The sequence below is a fragment of the Bidens hawaiensis genome, unplaced genomic scaffold (genome assembly GCF_021521415.1).
Source record: "Bidens hawaiensis isolate Kalapana, Puna unplaced genomic scaffold, B.hawaiensis_p1.1 tig00023985_1, whole genome shotgun sequence".
NCBI lineage: Eukaryota > Viridiplantae > Streptophyta > Magnoliopsida > Asterales > Asteraceae > Bidens > Bidens hawaiensis.
This window is the reverse complement of record NW_027493769.1, coordinates 263,760-282,383: the sequence shown is the minus strand read 5'-3', so window position 1 is coordinate 282,383 and position 18,624 is coordinate 263,760. Positions and strand designations below refer to the sequence as shown.

General features: G+C 33.2%; 1 protein-coding gene and 1 pseudogene across 1 annotated transcript; one reads left to right on the top strand and one right to left on the bottom strand.

Moving 5' to 3' along the window:
* Window positions 1–5,016: 5,016 nt before the first annotated feature.
* Window positions 5,017–6,526, bottom strand: LOC143568400 (scarecrow-like protein 18 pseudogene; annotated as a pseudogene).
* Window positions 6,527–11,772: 5,246 nt separating this feature from the next.
* Window positions 11,773–13,473, top strand: LOC143568399 (photosystem II 10 kDa polypeptide, chloroplastic-like). Its single transcript, XM_077054568.1, has 5 exons — window positions 11,773–11,978; window positions 12,830–12,888; window positions 12,974–13,029; window positions 13,112–13,164; window positions 13,247–13,473. The coding sequence occupies exons 1-5, from the start codon at window positions 11,852–11,854 to the stop codon at window positions 13,339–13,341; spliced, it is 390 nt and encodes a 129-aa protein (XP_076910683.1). The 5' UTR covers window positions 11,773–11,851; the 3' UTR covers window positions 13,342–13,473.
* Window positions 13,474–18,624: the final 5,151 nt, after the last annotated feature.

Below are 18,624 nucleotides of genomic sequence, written 5' to 3'. Positions count from 1 at the left end.
TTAGGGTTTTTACTAGAAAAAGATTACTAAAGGCCCGATACAAAGTTACAAAAGAAGTTTGAGACAAAAATGTTGAGTTTTCCGATTAAAAATGTGAGTTTTCTGGCCAAAAACGTTTTTCCGACGATTTGTAACTAACGACGTTAAGATCCTGTTAGTCGCGAACCGTTGGGAACAAATACGTTAAAAGTTGGAACTGTCAACATCCAATTCGTTAGTTGTAACCGACAGCGACCAAATGGCGATACTTGAGATTAATAAAAACCAATATACCTTTTTGACGGACAAAGCTGTTTACCGAACAATCATTTACCTGTTAGAACCAATGTTGTTGAAACCGGACCGGACCGGCCGGTCGAACTGGTCCGGTTCACATAGTTCGCTCGGCTGACAGAGAACCGGCCGGTCGAACCGGAAAGCCGGACCGGTTGAACCGGTTTTCTAAGAATTTTTTTTTTTTAAATCATTTTTTAACCTTGATCCGTCATTTTTTGACCAAATTTATTCGGCCGGTCCGACCGGTTCGACTGGTTGAACCGGTGAACCAGTAGGCCATCCGGTTCGGTGTCTGGTCCGGTTATAAAAACATTGGTTAGAACCATATCATGTTAACTTATCTTAGGTGGCTGGCCATGGCCACTCTATAGCTAGTACCGTACCGACCCCCATGCCCCAACTTTAGGCATTTGGTTCTCTCGTATCAAAGTCTTATTTAAACCTCTTGCTCAAATTAAAAAGAAAAGGCACACAAATGTAAATAAAGACAATAACTATAACTCCTCTATGTATTACATGCATTGACTTTTGAAATAAATGGTTAAATTTTAGAAATATTTGGTTGGATATATATGGTTTCTAATTTTATCAATAAGTTGACTTATTTTGAGTTTTCCCTTCCAATTAAAAGGTGGGTAGTGTCTTATTCTCATTTTGACAAGTTGATTACTCTTTTATGTGTAGTTTCATGTCTTCTACCTAGTTGACTTCTTTCTATCTTGATATGTCATATTTAACCAAACTTAAGTTCATGATTACTTTTCAATAATAATTTGATCTCATTTATTGTTTCATTTAAATTTTATGAAATAAATCAAAAGAAATGGTACATTATTAACATGACCAAAAAGTTTGGTGTCTAGTTTCTATTGTTCTTATGATGTTAAAATCAGAGGCGGAGTTTACTTAGGGCCCCGGGGCCGGGGCGACACTATCTCTTGTTTTTTTGCGCAGTGGTGTTAATTTACCCGTTTTCAACTGAAATTTTTTATTCGTAGTGTAAATTTAGCCGTTTCGGCAGAAAATCTGAGCCCAGCCCCCAATCGTTTGTGAATTTTTGTATACATTTTGAGTTCACCCCCCTCCCCTGGTGTATTAGTCCATGCTTCGCCACTTAAAATGCATGATCTGACTTTTACTAAAAATTAAGGGATACAAGATTACGGTTAACGATCTTAAGGGAATGCCTTAGTCTTTTTCTTGAGAAAATTGCTTTTCCTAGACCGTTGGCGTAGAGCCGGCCATAGGGGATGGCAGGGTAGTCGATGGCCATAGGTCCGTAACCCCGCTAGGCTCGATTTTTTTTAAAAAGTTATATGTTTTTATGAAAAATAATACGTATAATCAATGTTTCAATACAATTACATATCCACTAGCTTGGTCTAGTGGCAACGAGATATGTTATCTAATCAAGAGGTTGTGGGTTCTAGCCTTATTTGAGACATTTTTAAGTTTATTTTTATACAAAAGTTTTTTACACAACACAAATCATAACCAAGTAAGCACATTTAAAATTAAATTATTTAAACCCAACAAAATGTTCCTTTTACATAAGGCCCAAAAAAATTTTCTCCTTCTAAGAGTCGGCCCTACGTCGGCGAGCATTGCATGTTAGCTTTCTATTTTTTATTTAGATGTTTTATCTATCATGTTTTTCAGTTATTGATAGTTAAATTACTAATGATAATGATATATTGTTAGCACTTTGCATGCATGCCTCGTGTTTGTTATCCAGATATTCATTTTTGCACGCTCTCTGTCTAACACACATTCATGTCCGTAAGTTGTATTTGGATCTCGTGGGTATTTCTGAAAGCAACCTATCTATCTTTTACACTATTCATTAAACCATATATGATTATATGAATGTATTTAACTTTCATGTCTTGATGTAATTCCGGATGAGGTAAATTTGTCATGTATGTATGGCACAATTGTGTGCGTGAGTGTACGCAGATGGGTGTGCTCGTAATTAGAAGTACAACCTCTTTGCGTGAGCACACCCATCTAGTTATGCATTTTCTAGTAACAATCTTGTATATTCATAATTTAATTGTCAGACTTAACTTTTTACTGGGATGTGTTATTCATACACCCTTTATAGGATGTATATAAGGTTTAAATGCGTGTTAAAAAGGTATATGAATAACCAAAAAGAATGTATAAATAACCACAACCCTTTTTGCCACCAAATATATCTGCCACACTCAATCATGCAATACTATTCAAGTCTCTTTCATTCTCATATCATCACAGTAGAGAGAGAGAGAATGAAATAAGGGTTTTGAAGGAATAACAGAAAAATAATATGTTAATATTTTAAACAAAAAAAACAAAAAGAAGATGGGATATTAATCATATGTTGATAACTAATTAGGCTATGTGTAGTGGATGTGTTAAAAAATTGGATGATTTACGTCATGTGGCATCCAATCAGCAAATGGTGAGTTTTTTGTTTTAGGGTGTAATGGTGGTGTAGCCCCCTATATATATATATCACACACACACATATATATAAAATAATAATATACATAAACAAAAAACAGGCGATAAATATTCATCGCCCCCCCACCCCTATTGTCGCGTGGGGCAGTGTTCACCACAAAAATCACCCCCATCTCTCTTAGTTTGTCGCACACTACACATAGCATTAAGGAGTCATAGTTTTAGAGTCTTGTAGCTAGTTTGTTTAGATGGTTACTTTTAGGGTTTTCAAGTTTTGGTTCAATTTGCCAACCATATATATTATATATATATATATATATATGGGAGAGTTATTCTAAAAAGAAGTAGTTTTCTAGGAAGACTAGGATTAAATCATAGCAATTGGATCATGTTAATCAATGGTTGAGATTTAAAATTACCAATAACCGACATAGTTTCCTAGAATTACTCTTTCATCATTATAACCGACATAGTTTCCTAGAATTGTTCTTTCACCATCATTTATAATGCCAAATGTCAAAAATTTGTTGGTTCTTACCATTCTTAGAAAACTCTTTATTCTTATTTGAACTCTTTTCTATATATATATACACACATATATATATATATACCATATTCTACTTCCAATGTAACAATCACTATTAGCCTTCTTGTCGAATCATGAAATGAATCTTACCTGATCCATGACGATGTTTCCACGGATTTTGAGATGAACGAACCACGTCTTGATCTTCTTCTTCAGCTGCGCCTGTGACCTGCAATGGTTTTCGGGGGAGTGGAGGTGACTGCTAAGATATCCTGAGGATTTCTTGTTCACAGACACAAAAAGGTGGTGGTGGCTCTTATTGAGCATGACCCTTTGATAAGGAGGTGGAGACCTCCTTATATAGAGTCTCATGGCCACCATCATGGTACCCTAATGGGCCTAGCCCAGTTAGGGTTACCTCCACAAGACCCCCTCAGCCCAATAACATTGTATTAGTCCATGTAATGAAATAAGCCAAACATAATAGATTTAGGGTCGTAGAACCGGGTTTTAGTACCATACCCCTACACTTCTCATTAATAATATCAGCACAATATAAGAATATGGGATGTATATTGATCATCTGTCCAAACAAATTCATGTGTACTACATACATATAGCTTTTATTATGTGAAATGTGAATAAACACTACAGTAATTATACAAACATGACAATAATTACTAGATCTACTTCAAACATTATTACCATATTGTTTCTTACACTTCGCACACTAAATTCTATTTATTACGTGTGTGTATGCATATATTTGTTCAAACGTCTTTTTTCGACCAAAAGATCTATTGGCAATCCTTCGGTGAAACTGATTGCTATTGGTAACCATGAATCGCAGAAAACATGCGTGGCAATTCATTTCCAACTGAAATTCAACGCTAAATCACCGACACATTATCGACATAATAGCCTATAGGATTTAGCTTATTCTTCTTTAGCCAAGGCTTCATACGCCTCTAACGGAACTCGACACCAATTTCGTCACACTCAAAAAATGAACCAGGATAATCCGACTGATCCAACTCTGATACCACTTAATTATCTATAGAAGAAACACATGTTATGGAGGAAGTTTATTTCATTCATGCCTAACATTGAAACCGGAGGTGCCTTTTTACAGGCTGCTAACATTGATCAGGAAATAAACTACAATACTACTTGATACCACATGAATTAAACTAATTATAAGCATATAGTACATATTTAATTAACTGTGGAGTTCTCCTTTCATTCATAACAACCTTGTCTAAAATACGATGACGATTTTTAATACTAAGCAATATTTGTTATGTTCTACAACAAAATGACATGATACTAATCAATCTAACAATTCGGCCGATAAACGAACCTGACGAACACGAACGAGGGCATGCTCGTGTTATTTTATTTAACTTTAAAAGAGCACGGACACTAAATCGAATACAAATTCTGTGTTCATGTTCGTTTGTTTAAAATATAAACGAACAGTTCACGAACATAAATGAACATAACTTAACAAAGATAAACAAATAGTATATGAACAAACGTAAATGAACACAAACAAACATAGACGAACATAAATAAACACTTAAATGAACACAAATGAACAAATACAAAACCATTAAGCAAATGACTCATCCAGATAATATTTATTTATTTTCTATTAATATGTAAACGAACATGAATGAACGAACGAAACATCGTTCTGTTCATGTTCGTTCGTTTATTAAGTAAATGAACTTCTCGCTGAACGGCTCATGAACAGTTCAATGAATCGATCAACGCCATGAAGAAACCGAGTAAAGAGGCTGATTCCGCCAACCCAAAAACAAACAATCATCAACAACCTGAACATCATACCCTTCACAAGGATAATGAACCCTCAACAACAATTTAGCTTGTGTAAGAGCATAACCACTTAATGGAACCTTAACAAAACCAGCACTCATCATCATCACCTCCCAGGACCGATAACGCTCGTGTCTCAGTTTCCTACAATCTCCCTCCTCGGCCACTATATCCGCAATCTCTCTCCCAAACCACACTTCCTCCACCTCCATTCTATCACGGCTAGTTGGCGGTAGTGTCGCTTCTAACGACTCGAAAACCGCAGTGTAATAGTTTAAGGCTTCAGTAAACCTTGGTAAAAATATTTGGTTGTGGTTTGCTTCTTGTTCTAATAATGTAACCAGGTTAGGGTTCATCGATTTAATTTTGTTAAGCAATAAGCAAAGATTATCCTGGTTCGTCAACTGACGATGCAAGTACATCACACAGTTGACGGCTAGGGTTTCGTTAGGGCGGATTAGCACCACGGAGAGGTGGTCAATGAGGTGGTCAACGGTGGCGTTTGCAAGTAAAATTGTGTGGAATTGGAAGTTGAGGCCTAGTGAATGTGCAAAGTTGGATAGTCGGTCACCGGTTCGATGTAGGATGCTTAAATTTGTGCCTAGGGCGGTTATTCGAAGAGATGGAGGCGGATAGTGGTCCGCGATGGCTTGCATTAATGGCGGCCATTGGACGCCATGCATGATATCGAAATCGATTATGTGGATGTGTTGTGGTTGATGATTAGTTTGATGCATGGCTTCTAAGATGGCTTGGTTTGAAGTGAAGTGAATGAATCTTATAAATGGAGTTATTTGGTTTAGGGTTAAATAAGATGAGTAAAGAATATTAATATTATTAACATCTTCATATTGATTACTTGAATTTATGGAATTATTACCCGTCAGATAAAGTGTCTTACGCGGGTTAAAATTCCTGAACTGGGAAGTGGCAGGTCTGGCGGCTGACTGGAGAATTAGGTCGTCATATTGATTACTTTTATAAATTATTTTGAGTCGAAGTGCGAGAGCTTTAGTGAAATAGTGGATTATTCGGTCGGATGAGTCTCCGTAAGCGGACGAGTGGGAGGAGAGGATGGGGATGAGGCGGTGGGCGGCAGAGATATCCGAACGGGAGATCAGTTCAGCCGCAATGAGGAGGAGTTGGCGGGTGTGGTGGTGTTCGACTGGCAGCATAAGGTGGAGATGTGGTGGCAAAGGAGGGGGGAGATGGAGATCTACTTGTAAATTATCATTATGACTTTTGTCTTGATGAGAGGATGAAGCACACATTTGTATATGGTATTGAATATTGATTACTTTCTACTTTATGTTGTGGAACCCTAAAATATATATACAGACAATGTCATTGTGTGAGATGCTTGCAGCCAAAACACCTGAAGAATATGACAAGCTTACAACATATACATAATAAATATATACATGCATGCATTAAACTAACTTGTAGATATTCTAACTAATACAAAACCTATTGTTAGCTTAAATAAACAATTTGTTAAAAATGCAATCTTTTTTCTAAGGGGTAGTAAAGCTAATTAGCTACACCACCCTCATTTTATTTCATACCATCAAATTGTTGTTTTGACAAATATAAAAAAGTTAAACTTGGATATTAATGATTAATTAGAGCAGTAATCGGAAAAATATTCTGACGATCACTTTGAACATAAACTTTGAAATTTTGTTAGTTAGAACGGTCGTTTGGCCAATACAGATGACCGCTCTGACCATAAATGATCAAACTTTTTGAATTTCTTTTAGTTAAAACGTCGTTCTACATATATCTAAGCAGCCGTTTGAATTTACTTGAGATTATATGTCAGACGATAATTATATAGATGACCCTTCCTGCTGTTGGTATAAAAAAGAATTAATTGCATAAATTTCTTTGAAGTAATTAAGAGTCCTATAATCAATCTATCTCCTCCAAATATACATGTTTTGGTATTTTCTCCCTTACATTAACTTTCATCTTCTCATGTTTGTCCTATATTTATAATTTTTATAATCATTCCTCTAAATTTACATGAAGGTGTAAGTATGTTCTATTTCTCTTCATTTTTGTTTACTTTGATAGCTCTTGAGTATTAATTCTATATATCTAGCTTATAGTTGAATATTTATGATAGTTTGAAACGAACTTTGTAAGAACATTCATATATAGGCTAATAACATATGTAAACGGATCCCTTGATCCGCTCAGATTAGACACTTTATGGTTGTTTAATAGCCTCTTAATTATTCAACTAAGATGCCACATCTGAATCAGCTATATGTAAAAACATATTTGGTTCACTTATAAGACACATGCATTTTAATGGTTCATGGATCGAGCTTCTTAATTTGTAAGTATTAAAAACATGCTGACCAATTCTAAGGCTACCTCTTAATCGGTAAGACGACAAGCATTAACAAAAATGAATCCCAAACTCACGTAGCTATCCCAACATTTATTGAATCTTGTGTTCGTGTATTGAATTGTATAGATCAGTGCCTAACTAATTGTTATTTGTTTATTAGTTTGACATAGTTTTTATTTAACTACTCATTTTACCCTAATCTATATCCATGTCTTTTCTGCATCAATAAATAAATGTACATACATTACATACGTAAGCTCGTGTTTCATTTTCGAGTTCTTGTCAATACAATTGTTTGCTTAAAGAAATAACTTGTTACACATAAATGTTTTAATAAATTGATTCATGCATACTAAATAAAAAATGTTATAATTTTAACTTTATCCTTGCTTTATAGATATTTCTTTAATTTTTTTCACAAGATACATTGAAATAGAAAATTGAATTTAACCGGTGCTACTGTTGACGATTATCAAAACATCATCAATAAAAATATTATTCATTGGTAATTACTGACAGATAGCCTAAACTAGATCAAAGAGATTTTTACCGATGGTTTACAGAGGGACTACCTGCGTAATTCAGTCCAAATTTCGTTGTTTATTCGTGGGAACTATTTGTCATAGGACCATCCCTAACTAAACAACCAAAAGATAACTAGCCTAATGTTGACATGACCCATTAAGGCTCAATTGGTGGACATATGTCACATATCATTTAATCAGTGTTGTTAACAAAAAACTAAAATTACTAACGGTTTTCGATGGACAAGTTCTAAGTTACATGCCAAGGAAACGCCTCAACTCTGACACCGTCATAGTTTTGATACACCTCAGTTCGACTTTGATACAATCAGTTTCTAGTGTAAATGCCAATATGGTATAGTAAAAGCTGGAACAGATCAATAATACAATAAAACGCAAGATCTGTATTGTTTGCTTAAATATAATATAATACGAAGAAAAATACAGTAAACTCTCAAAATGTTATCAGCACTCTACAGTTTATAATAAACACATCAACTAAATAAACTAGTATATCTCGAAAACAATCATATGGACACTAGTATAGCTTACTTGACAAAAAATATGTATAATTTTTTTAAATTAATGACGTGGCATTTATGCCTGCCACGTGGCCCACTAGATGAAGTGGCGTTAACCAATGTTGTAAAAGTAGGATTACAAGGCCGAGTATTCTCCGAGCACTCGCTACAAGGTATGTCGCCGAGACGAGTTTCTATAAATCCGCCTAATTACTAAGAATCGGTCAAATGTAGTCTAACTCAGCCAGAATTACATCTTATCGGTAAACTTAGGATGATTTTGACTAAAAAAAATAAAACATAATTGTTATTTCAATAATATTAAAGAACAAAGATCATTTTTTTTAATTAATGATTAGTAATTTTTAAAGTATTTTATATTTAAAAATGTATTTCTTTTATTTATATTGAAATTCACCTATTTTGTTATAAATATTAGTAAAATTATGATATTTGACATACATATAATATCTAAAAATTAATTTTATTTATATTTATCATATCCGAGTACTCTCCGAGTACTCCCCGAGTACACCAAATTCCCTAGTTGGCCGCCTAAGGTCCGCCTAGAGACTTTTGCAACCTTGGCGCTAACATAGGAAATTAACATGTGGTGTAATTTATCTATCTATGATTAAATACTAAACTAAGAGTAAATTGCAGTTTTTTGTCTCTGTGGTTTGTTCAAATATGCGGTTTTAGTCTAATAATTTCAAATTTGCGATTTTCGTCTCTATGGTTTCAATTCACTTGCAATTAAACTAAATTCATTAACCCCGTTAAGTCTGGTCGTGAAACCTATTAGCGTACCCCTCACGTGAGCAGTGGTGGATCCAGAAAACTTTCTCACAGGGGTCAGAATACTTTTTAGTTGGTATTCAGTTGGCCATCGCTACATAATTAATTTCCTATCCAGTTCGACCGATCGTGTCAAGTAATCGGTATATATATTTTTTAGTCTGGTTGGGCCCCTCCAATCGACTAGAATCGGGTCGGCTCAAGTAATATAGAAAAAAGATAATCAAACAAAAAAAATACGTGAAACTTTATTAGAAATGCATAAATAATATGCCGTATGTCTAAAATTGTTCTTTAGGGTATTCATTTTTTAAAGCTTAACAAAAACATCATATAGTACGCATATCTTTTTCAATAAAACACATACAATTATCGTTTAAATTCTCATCATCCATTTTATTACACAAATTAGACTTCATGTAAAAGTATTTTTAAAGTTTGCGGTTGCGATGGGTAATAGGAGAGCTAGCCTCAATAAGCGATAAACCAATACAATGAAGTTGTGAGCTAACGTATGTAGAAAGTCAAAACATTTTCTTTGAATATTAAAACTCTTATAACCTGTTGAACTCACCTAACAAATTACTTGCCATAATAACCTTTTTTAAAAAGTTAAATGTATATTTTTTTGAAAGTTTAGGCTTGGACTTAAAACTTAGGAATAGATTGATTGGGCATTTGGCCTTAAATTTGTTTCAATTAAACTCAATTTTAGTTATGTAAATACATTTATATAATTATAAATGTAAATTTGGAAAAAAAATTATTATGGCCGGTCTTGAAATTTCATTGGGTTCGAATTTTCACAGGGTCTTTTTGTCGTTCTCGAAATTTCAAATGGGTCGGTGTCAAAATTTCACTACTAGAAAAAGAGATGTTTTTCTACAACCGAATTGTAGGAAATTTGTTGGAAAAATTCAGTTTCTAACAATTTTCTAACAAATAAGTTGTTGGAAAAACACATGCTTAAAAATCGTTTTCAACCGTTTTCGAACAAATTTTCTTACAAAATTGCTACAAAAACATGTGGTTGTAAACTTTCTACAACTTTCCTACAAAAACTATTCATAATGTTTATTAGATAATATTGTAGCAAAGTTTGAGCTTATTTTTTTGTTAGTAATCTGTTGGAACTACTTGTTGTAGGAAGTTTTTGTGAGAAAATGACTTGTTTTCTAGTAGTGTTTCACAGGGTCGGACGAGATTTTTACACATACTAGTCAGGTGCCCGCACGATGCAGTAGGAAACAATACGTAAAGGTTGTTAGCAAGCCAAGTCTAGCTCGAGCTCGACTCAAACTTCAATCCGAGCTCAACCTAAAGTCCGTCTTGATTATTTTTGATATTTATATAATTTAAGTTCTTTTAATCATATTTTTATAAAACATATAGAAGAAAAAAAAATAAAGTTAAGTAATATTTAGATAATTAATAAGTTGTCAAAGTTGTAAGTATTCCTTAAACTTTGAATTGTAATAAGTTTGTTTATGTTTTTTTATAAAAAAGATAAAGGGCTAGATATGTAATTAAATAAAACACGAGATTGTAAAATTTATTCTTTAGAAATTTGTACATTAATGCATAATTTCATGCAGTAATGACTTGTACATTTTAAACCGTTCATCTGTTTTGATAAAAATTTATACTGAAACGTCAACAAAAATAAACACGTTTAAATAGGTATGTTTGAAAAATTTTTAATCTAATTTTTGTAAGGCATATATGAAGAAAACCAAAAAAATTAAAGTTGAGTAAAAAGTGAGTAATCATGAGGGATCAAAGATGCAACTATTTTCTTAATTAACAAAATTTAAGTAAAGTTAAGGTACCATATTTGTAATTATTTTGATAAAAATCAAATGAACATGGGTTTTATGGGTGTAAAAGACAAGTGTATCATTACTTAGAGATGTATATAATGCATTGGGTGTTGTAAATCCCTTAAAAATCTAGTGTCTTAATTTGTCCTTGTTTGGTGTATTATATATAGTAAAGATATACCACTAAAAAAATTTTTCTCATAGGGGTCGGCCGACCCCCTACTCAAAGCATAGCTACGCCCCAGCACGTGAGGGGTTGTTTTGTCATTTTTCTCCCCAAATAAACCCAAATTCTTATTCGCAAGCTCCCTCACGTGAGGGGGCGGGGTGTATTTTGGGGGGAAAGTACAAAACTGCCCCTCACGTGAAGGGTACGTTGATGGATTTAACGATCAGACTTAACGGGGTTAGTGAATTCGGGTTTAATTGCAAGTGAAATGAAACCACATAGACGAAAATCACAAATATAAAACTATTGGATTAAAACTACAGATTTGTAAAAAGCACAGAGACGAAAACCGCAGTTAACTCAAAACTAAAATTATATTTATGAATTTTAAAATTAAATAAAATCCTCATATTCTTTTACAGATAATGCTACGAAATCCTTATCCAGAAGTAGTCCACATATTAAGTGACATGTGTCAACATGGAAATCACCAGTTGATGAATGATTGCCAATAATAATATTAATATTAATATTATTCCACATTCAGGTACTGCATTGAGTCAAGAACACAAAGATGGCAGCCACAGTGATGTCTTCTTCTTCATTTGCAGCTGTTAAGGGTCTTCCTTCTCTTCCTGCCAAAACCCCATTCAAGGTGTATGCTAGTGGTGGCAAGAAGATCAAAACTGACAAACCCTATGGTTAGTCACTTAGTCACACTATATATATATATATATATATATATATATATATATATATATATATATATAAGATTTGAATCAAATACAAATGAAATTAACGTGCTAAACGTGAGAATCAAGTAGAGTAATTATGTAATTACATTCATAGACAGCTTGATTCTCATGTTTAGCACATTAATTTCATTTGTATGATAACCTTCCCCTATACACACACACATACACACCGACATCTAATCTTATACCGTTTTAAATGGTCTTCCAGAAGTTCCATCTGGACGGCCGTTTTAATAATAAAAAAAAAACATTTCAAATTTTGACAATTTATGATCAGGAAAAACGGTCGTTACCAATAGTTTTCAAAGTTTGAGACCTCCTATGGTTGGCCTTCTTAATATTGTTCTGACTGACTGCTGTTTTGACAATAATTTTCAAAGTTTTACTCTTAGATGGTTGGAACGGAACAAACCGGTTCCAAACCCTAAATCGGTCCGGTTCACTCAACAAAACTCAAAGCCGGTTTATGATCGGTTATTGGTACAGTTAACCGGTTTGGAACTTGAGGTTACGGTTCAAAGAATTACAAACTAGTCACGAACCTAGGGTTTCAATCAGTTCGAAACGAGTTCCTATATGATCATATCCAAACCCTTTCAGGTTGTCGGGTTGGTTTGGTTAACCTGTTTTTTTGTGCACCTCTAGACGTGTATTCTGACAAATAATTTTTAAAGTTTGATTTTTTTTTTGTTCAAAAGAGTCACCCGTCTGATGACATAATGTCATCAGATGGGATGGTGTAGCTATAGCATGACCGAAACTAAAATCAAGAGGGGTTTATTTTTTTCTTTTAACAGGAGTTAATGGAGGAATGGCTTTGAGGGATGGTCTAGATGCATCTGGAAGGAAGCCAAAGGTTTAAAACTAATTCATGTTTTTCTTTTCCCTTCAAAATTTCATCAATATATATAACCTAAACTTGTGTATAATTTATTATTTAGGGAAAGGGTGTTTACCAATTCGTCGACAAGTACGGTGCTAATGTTGATGGATACAGGTATTGTAGATTCGTAACTCATTGCATATACATCATAATTTGATTAGCATGGTGTGATGATTAATGATGTTTGATTTTACAGTCCTATCTACAACGAAGACGAATGGTCTCCAAGTGGTGATAAATACGTTGGCGGTGAGAAAACTGATCATATACACACAAAGTGATTAAGATGCTTAATTTAGATATTGATTCATTGTCGTGTTATAAACTACAGGTACAACTGGTTTGTTGATTTGGGCGATTACGTTGGCTGGAATTCTAGGAGGCGGTGCGCTTCTCGTTTATAGCACAAGTGCTCTAGCACAGTAATTGTGACTCCATCCATCTTGTTATTGTTATAAGTAATTGTCTAGAATATGATGTGAAATACAAGATCAAACTATGTACCTTGTACAACTACTTATGTATGTTTGGATTGAGTACATAATGTGCTTTTGTGAATCATTGCATTATGTGCATAATGTGCTTTTGTTAGTGCCTCCAACTTGACACATTGATCATGCTCATTAAGTATTAGTGTAACATCTTAATCCTTATACCAGCCAATGTTGTCTGCTTTGTTCACTAGAAGCTTACAAATTTATTTTGGTTAGTGGAGACTTCTCAGGAGGTCACCAATCTTTGGATTGCTGCTTTCACCTAAACACGTAACTGTGGAGTTGTTTTCTCATTTGCATCTAACATGTCCAAAACGTGGTTTTGTATTTGAGACGACTTGAATCGTTATGGACCTTACCGTAATTAAGCACATATTCGGTCAAAAAGGAATTAGACTAACTTACGAAGAATTTAATCACTATGTGTTGTCGTGTTGATTATAGTTGAACTAGTTGCTTGTCCTTCATGCATTGCGGTAGAGGACCTGTATATGTAGAGCGAAGGAAAAACCCCCTCTTGTGCGGGATTTCAGTCGGTATGCTTCGGTACCATATTCGTAACTTGGCTACCATATTATAAACTTGTGGAGTTATTTGTGTAATTTATTGAACTTGAGAGTTACCATGCATTAAAAAGTTTTGGGGTTATAAATGTAACTTAATGAAAGCTGTAGTGTACCATATGTAGAATATAAACTTATGGGGTGTCATATGTGAAAAGAAAACTTACTTGTGGGGTTGTTTGTGTAGCTTAATGAAATTTGAGGTTTGTCATTTATCATATTAAAAAGTTGTGAGTTGGTTTTAAAATGGTTTAAGCATAGAAGTAACCTTACTGATCTAGACCGATTCGGGTCGGTTTTAAACAGATTTAACCGGCTTAAACCGGTTTAAGACAAAAAAAAATGGTTTGAGTTTGATTGTAAAATACCCAAACCGCTATACGAACCAGCGCTTTGGTTCGGTTTGAAAACCGGTTAGAGAAACAAACTTAAACCGGTTCGGTTTTCGGTTAACTAGTTCCGAACCGGTTTTTTTTACACCTTACTTTACTTAATACTACAGTTAAACAATATGTGAAGTAGGCCCATTTCCATCTAAGCTTAATTTCTTGAGTTGGCTCAAACTAGTCCAAACTAAAACTAGGCCTAGACCGGACTGATAACAACTATATTTGGGCCAATTTCTTAGGTCATCTTATGTGTATTTTTTTAAATACAAAAACTTTCAAACTTAAAATGTCAAAGCTATATAACCCTAAATTTTTTATTCTTGTTTGGTACCAAATGTGTGTCATATTTGAAATCGTGTCCTGATATATTTGTGTAGTTCATTTTCGAATTAAAGTATTTTTGAGTGTACGAAATACATAATTGGGTGACAAAGAAAGTTACGCAGAGAATAAAAATGTACATTCTGTGAAAACGAAGATACTACTACCGTACATATCACTAGGCATGAACTCAACCTCTTGGTCCAGGGACTCTACCCCTTAGAACCATCTACTAACTTGTTCATACGTTTTAATTATTTTTGAATTTAATCATTTAAATGCTACACATGCGCAGGTTACGTATAGATGATAGAATCTATACAGACTAAATCATGGATATGTTCTAATAGAGTTAACAAAAGTTAAACTACATTTTCCAAACTTGTTACTTCGTTTAAATCTGAAGTGAGAATGTTTAGAGCTTCAAAATTTGGATAATGCACTTGTACCGCTTGCTCTAAGGGTGGTGGGTGTGGGAAATGGGAATGGGAAGGTGACGTGGGATCCTTTTTCAACGGTGAACACTTCCCCACCACGTTAGGAATGGGGATCAGAGAGGAGGAGAGACTTCTAATCACAGATTCACCTGACGTTGTGTGTGTGTATGAGAGAGAGAGAGAGAGAGGGGGGGGGGGGAGCGGCTCTGGTGGTGACATGACAAAGCTCACCAGCAGGGAACACTATCCTCCTCCATCGTGATGTTTGCGGCTAGGTGGTGGGAGGGATGACAACCTGCATGCTAAGTTTTATATAAAAGACGGTTACATAACTACGTACCCATCATTTCATGAAATTATTAATGTACAACCTACAAGTGTCGTTCTCTCGCAGTTTCATCATTAAACTGATTTTAAAAAAATGTGTCCCTATATATATAATTATAATTATATGTATATGTATATATTATCTACTTTTTATTGGAGATGAATGGTTTATTTTATTCATGTTCTCACAATATATGTGTTATCCATACTCATACACATTAGATTTTTTATATTATCCATGTAAACAAAATCTTTACTATACAATTACATGCTCTCTAAATATATATAGTTAAATGTTAACAAACAAAATGATTATGTGTGATTAGCAATTTGGTAATACCTTCCAATTAAAACTGAACAACACTTGAAGTTGGTAGACTATAAGCATTTGAGTTTGGTTGCATGTTGCTTTCTAGCTTGGGACTGAGATTCTTGTTTTGACTTTTTGGCATCCAAACTAAAACCTAACCACATTATCATATGATTCATATCCGTTCTTTCTGTAGGGTCTTTGTTTTCTTAATAGTTATTTTTTTAATCTAATTAACAATTAATTACGTCCTTGTTATTAGGTTAGACTTTCCATGGAGACTTGCATTCGTGCGCTCGGTGAAAGACTGAATAACTCGTATACGTTGACAATTGTGTTTAGCCGTCTGTTTCATCTTTTATTCCACTAATCATTATTTGATACACAGACTTTTGTATCACTGTAGATTTTATACTGTATAATACTATACAGTATATTGCATAATACAAGTTTTTAATGTTAGTATGACAGATAAAATCTATGATGTTAGAAATAATTTGAAGTGATATATATATATAGGGGTTGGATCAAATACAAACTATAATATCGTACAAAACGTGCGAATTGAAGGTTTCACAAATTTTTGGCGGTGGCATTATCGTAAAACCATTTAATCTAATTAAATGGTTTCATCTCTTTCATCCTCCTGCTTCAAATATATCGAACAATTAAAGCTTTCGAAACAATCAATCAATTATAAAACACCTACTTGATCATTTGTAAATGTCAATTCAATTGATCAATTGTAAATACGTAATCAATCGATCAATTAAAGAAATCAATTTCATGAACAAAAGTTCACGACAAAGACGAATTGATGCTCAAATTGTACTAATCCATCAATTTGAAGCTTGTGAATTGAACTAATTGAGAAACTAAAGCTTTTTGAAAATAAAATTGATTAATGAGTTGAAGCTTGCAACTGAGATTTTTTAAAACAACCAAAAATAAAAAACAGGGTATGATATGTTGCTGGGTATCACGCTTCAAAGGTTTTTAAAATGGTAACTAGAGTGATTATTTTCCTTAGTAGAGTAATTATATTATTGGATACATATAACTAGAGTAATTTTGTCATGAGTAGAGTAATTATGTAACCGGTATATGAGTAAACAAAAAATTAGAGTAATTTTCAATTTCAAGTAGCGTAATTTTATATTATAAGTAGAGTAATTTTCAATTACAAGTAGTGTAATATTATTAAAAATAGAGTAATTTTCATTTGCAAGTATCGTAACTTTATACTATAAGTAGAGTAATTTTCAAATACAAGTAGTGTAATATTATTACAAATAGAGTAATTTTCATTTTCAAGTAGCGTAATTATATATTAAAATGTAGAGTAATCAACATTTATAAGTAGAGTAATTTGTGAAACAGAGAGTTCATAATTTGTTTGATTTCATAATTACTCTAGTTATATAAATAATTACTCTAGTAGAGTAATTATCATATCTTCACTTTGTTAATAGCTTCTTCTCCATCATCACCGAACACAATATGTAATGATTCATTATTTGAATATTTACAAACCCTTATAGCTGCTATCCTTTCACTTTTCCTTTTTCTCACCATTAAATTAACGTTACAAATAACCAGCTTAAAACATATTAATAATTACTAAACTTATACAGACATATTACAATAAATACAAAACAAATATCTATGATAATTACTATAGTATTCAATGTAATTACACTATAATCACTTAACATAGTTACAAAAGCTACATACAAACTAATTACCCTACATATGAAACAGCTTCTTTCCTACATCTTTCTTCACCATATTTGTCTTTTGCTTCTTTTTTCATCACCACATCCTTCTTAACCTCATTTTCTTTATCAACGCACTTTTTTGGTTTCTTAGTAGAAGCACTTTTGCTTCTTAACCTAGTTTTCTTCATCACTATATTCGTCTTTTGCTTCTTAACCTCCTTTTGATTCATCATTGAAGTATCTACAAGCCATTGTCATTGTTATTATTTCGCTCTTCCTCCTTTTCACTATTAAATTAACATCACAAACAACGAATTAGAAACATATTAATAATTACTCTACTTATACATACTAATTACACTATATACGAAACAACTACTATAGCTTTGATAATTACTCTAGCTGTGAAAATAATTACACTACAACCATAGAACAAGTTACAAACAGTATAAACATACAAATTAACATTACAAACAGCTAACTAGAAACATGTCGATAATTACTCTACTTATACAAACTAGTTACACTATGTACGAAACAACTATTATAACTTGGATAATTACTCTAGTTGTGAAAATAATTATACTACAGCCTTAGAACAAGTTACAAAAGCTATAAACAGGGAAATTGACATTACAAACAACTGATTATAAACATATTAATAATTACTCTACTTATTCACACTAATTACACTATGTACGAAACAAATATTGTAACTTTGATAATTACTCTAATTGTCAAAATAATTACACTACAATCTTAGAACATATTACAAAAGCATAAGCAGACATATTATACAAATACAAAGTTAATTACTCTATTTAAATACACTATAACCAGTCAACAAAGTAACAAAGAAATAAGTAGACTCGTTGGATTCAACTATGATAATTACACTACTTGACAAAATAATAAAAGCATTAAACAGACTAGTTATCTATTTTGGTTCGAAGCAAGGGTCTATCAAGATTCTTTTTGTTATTCGTTCACTATAAACTAGTGTTTCATCATTTGTATTTGTATGTATATGTTGAAATTACATTAAACATGAGAGATTTAAAATCAATTTTTCTCGATCCAAGCCCTAAGTATACGAGTATAACAAACAACACACACACAAGTGATCTGAATAATGAAATTTACCTTCAAT